The following is a 3,982-nucleotide window of genomic DNA, read 5'->3' as shown; positions in this document are numbered from 1 at the left end:
TGGTCTCGTTGTGTGCTTGAAGTACAGTCGGAACACATTAGCATGCAGACTCCTTGCCATAGCCAACTTGAACTTTGACAACGCCGGACCTAACATGATTGAAGGGGCTGCAGCCTTTATAATTCTATTCTGGGGACCAAGCTCTCTTGACTCTGTGTCCTCTTCATTGCACTGCGACGCACACACAATAACCTGCCACTATGAACTGACGGAATTGCGTGGCTCTAGTAGCGATCGAGGTCAACGTGTTGGCCATGCTTTTAACATGCGGCCCAGGCTCTGCCAAAGTATAAGACACCCATTCCCTTCTCACACTCTTCTCATTGTTCCCTACCGTTTCGCTCACACTGACCTACGACCACTCATGATTAGTGAAGACCATAGGCTAGATTCTTCTCCAGGAGCCTCCAGATCCAGTGGGGCAAATGTTGCCGAAAGCTCGGTATGTCGTCTCTGAAATCCATCGCTGCCCTTATCCATTTTTCATCTAGAACCAACCTCGTAGAGGATTCCGTCAGTCCCTGCGGAAATTGAAGAATGCGTTAACCAAAAAACTTCCTGTGCGTGAACGTGAATGCTGACTGTCCTGAATACGGCTAAGATTGTGCAGAAACGCTTCAAGCGAACAAGCAACCGCACCACTGCGGTCCAAAACGTTGAAACCGAAGGGGCTTCATCGAGTCAGAAAGTCGAGGTAAGTGCTTGAACTTGCTATCCTAGTCCTTCGGTTTTCTTAGAGGCGCACAGGACACGTTGCATCTTCATCTTTCCGACGACAACAAGCATCCCACCGCATCTGAGATTCCCAGCGACTCTATGAACCAAGGGCTGTCCGAAGAGCCTGCTTTACAGGTATTTTCGTCAAATACTTTGACTTCTTCTCTAATTTCGGCGGTCCCACAGGCTCAGCCTGCTCCTCCTGGCGAGGAGGAAAGACCTAATCCCCAATTAGTTGATGCTGAACTTCAGGGTGCCTCTCGTGGTACGGAAAGCATGAGACTGCTCGGAGGACATGCGACTTCTATGGCATCCGCCGCCAACAAGGCCCCAGCGGGTCTCGCTGCCGCGGACGATTTTGCAACGACGTATCTCCGACCCTTAAAGATTATCAATGCTTTCCTTGAGAAGATCGCGGATGTATGGGCCATTCTTGTTGATTGGAAACGAACTAATCAAGCTGTATAGGTACATCCGTACGCAAAGATAGCGCTGGGTGTACTGTCTGCTGCATCCAGTGTACGTTCGGTTTCTCCCGGAGTCCAGTTTCCTACTCAGAAGTCATAATTCTATGTAGATTATAATCGCTCAGGCAGAACGCGACAAATCAATCAACAATCTTCTCCAGAAATTGGCTGGAATTTACGACTTTATGCTTCAAGATGACAGCCTTGGCAAAATTGAATCCATGCGCGATATCGTTGGAAAGATCATTCAGCAGACTCTTGAGTGTGCCCGTTTCATCAAGAACTACTCGGAGACAGAGAGCTTTTGTGAGCCACAGTCACCAAGTTATCGTACTTCGAGTATGAATCTTATACTATTATCGTAGGGAAGAGACTTGGGAAAAACGTTCTTTCGGAAACCGATAACATCATCAAACAGTACAGCGACACTTTGGACGTCTTTATGCAACAGTTCCGGGACCAAGTTGATCGGGACGTGGCCGTCTTCATCGATCGCACAGGTAAGGATTCTGGCACGCTTCTGTCTTTACATTCCCTCACATCGTTTCAGGCGATACCCTGGATCTCTTGGATATCGCTTATGCAAAGGACGCTGGACTAAAGACCACGAAACAGTGCCTACCAGAGACGCGCAAGGAGATTCTCTCCCAGATTACAGAATGGATCAACGGCAGTGGGGATGCTGCTGAACGTGTACTGTGGCTATCTGGCCCTGCAGGCACGGGCAAATCGGCCATCGCTCATACGATTGCCAAGCGGTTCAGTGACAAGGGGATGCTCGGTTCATGTTTCTGCTTCGACAAGACCGAGAAACGCCACGAAAAAGTTTTCTCCACCATCGCTCGTGACCTAGCTGATCATGATCCGGAGATGAGACGAGCATTGGCAGATGCGGTCAAAGATTCTGCTGCACTGAAGAGCTCGACGGATATATTCCAGCAGTGGGAGAAGCTTCTGATGGAACCACTGAAGAAATCTTCTGGGTCAAATGTGGGACTTGTCTTGATCGTAATCGAAGCGCTGGACGAGAGTGGCGGAGTAGAGACGCGGCGGGACCTTCTCCGCATACTTGCCGGCAAACTTCGGAACAAAGGTCTTCCCCAAATCACAGAACTCCCATCCAACTTTCGGATTCTCGTCACCTCTCGCCCACTTCATGATATCGAAGATGCATTTCACGACGCTCAGCATATTCTACAATTATCCATGGATGAGATTCCAGCAGCATTGGCGGAGCGCGATATCTGCGCTTTTGTATCTGACAAGCTAGAAGGACTGTCGCCTTTTGGAGACAAAGAGTTTGTAAACCTCGCTACGAAAGCCGATGGACTTTTCGAGTGGGCACGTCTTGCATGCGAATACATTGAAGGATGCCCTCCCGGTACAAACCCAAGGTCTCGCTTTGAAACTGTCATGAACCGCGTTCCTGGGAAATTGACAAACGAGTTGTATAAAATGTATCGGCTTATTTTGGCAGATATCTGGCCACGAGATCAGTATGACAATGACTCAGAGTACCAGAAAGCACTAGCGGGGTTTCGTTCCGTGATGGGACAAATACTTGGCACGGCTGAACCCCTCCCTCTCGATTCCCTCAACGCCATGCGGGACTATTTTCCAAATCACAACAAGCATTACAGTGTGGGCATCATACAACATATGGGATCCCTCCTTAGCGGCACAACGGACTCGCATATCCCCGTTAAACCCCTTCACGCATCCTTCCAAGAGTTCCTCACAGATAAACAATCCAGCGGAGACTTCTTCGTCGAGGTGACGAAGGCGCAACACCACGATTTAGCGTTGGCATCACTTCGAGTGATGGAACATGGCCTTCGCTTCAATATATGCGATTTAAGGTCATCGTACCTCCCTAATCGGGAAGATACCGGACTACCTCAACGAGTCAAAACATCCATTCCCCCACATCTATCCTATTCCTGTCGATTTTGGGCTACGCATGTTCAAACAACGGACTTCGAAGATGAGCTCGCAAAGGCGATCAGATCATTCTTCGACGACGAGCGACTGCTCTTCTGGATCGAAGCACTCGGACTTCTCAATGCGATCAGAGGTGCAATTATTGTGCTTCCAGTCGTTGCCAAGTGGCTGAAGGTGAGCACATGCCTACGAGGCAGTGTCGGATGAACAGCTCATGAATAAATACAGGGCCATTCTGGTTGCGAAGATTTGTGGACCACCACGATGGATGTACAAAGATTCATTCTAGTGTTTGGTCGTATGATCTTGCACAGCACACCGCATCTGTATTTATCAGGGCTCCCATTCTCGCCCGTCAACTCCGCCATGGCTACCAAATTCACGGCAAGGTTTCCGAATAATCTTCGTCTAGCATTAGGCCGTGATTTGAACTGGGCGGTTGTTCAGACCATACTCAGTGGGCACACTAGTGCGGTTCAATCAGTTGCGTTCTCGCCGGATGGTACTCGCATCGCGTCTGGTTCGCAGGATAACACTGTGCGGCTGTGGGATGCATGGACGGGACAGCCATTGGGTGAGCCCTTGAAGGGGCACACTGGAGAGGTTTCGTCAGTCTCGTTCTCACCGGATGGTACTCGCATCGCGTCTGGTTCGACGGATAACACTGTGTGGCTGTGGGATGCAGGGACGGGACAGCCATTGGGTGAGCCCTTGGAGGGGCACACTAGTTCGGTTTGGTCAGTCTCGTTCTCACCGGACGGTACTCGCATCGCGTCTGGTTCAAGGGATAACACTGTGCGGCTGTGGGATGCAGGGACGGGAGAGCCATCGGGTGAGCCCTTGAAGGGGCACACTAG

At 50.2% G+C, this 3,982-nt stretch overlaps 1 protein-coding gene across 1 annotated transcript; it reads left to right on the top strand.

Moving 5' to 3' along the window:
• Positions 1-364: 364 nt before the first annotated feature.
• DFJ58DRAFT_847132 (uncharacterized protein) lies at positions 365-1,124 on the top strand (the record flags this gene model as incomplete). Its single annotated transcript, XM_041393410.1, has 5 exons — positions 365-442; positions 492-560; positions 611-694; positions 721-852; positions 993-1,124. The coding sequence occupies 5 exons, from the start codon at positions 365-367 to the stop codon at positions 1,122-1,124; spliced, it is 495 nt and encodes a 164-aa protein (XP_041236826.1).
• Positions 1,125-3,982: the final 2,858 nt, after the last annotated feature.

This window comes from Suillus subalutaceus (genome assembly GCF_016647625.1).
Source record: "Suillus subalutaceus strain FC151 chromosome Unknown DFJ58scaffold_203, whole genome shotgun sequence".
Lineage (NCBI taxonomy): Eukaryota > Fungi > Basidiomycota > Agaricomycetes > Boletales > Suillaceae > Suillus > Suillus subalutaceus.
Note: the sequence above shows the minus strand (reverse complement) of the source record. Positions and strands in the feature narration are given on the sequence as shown.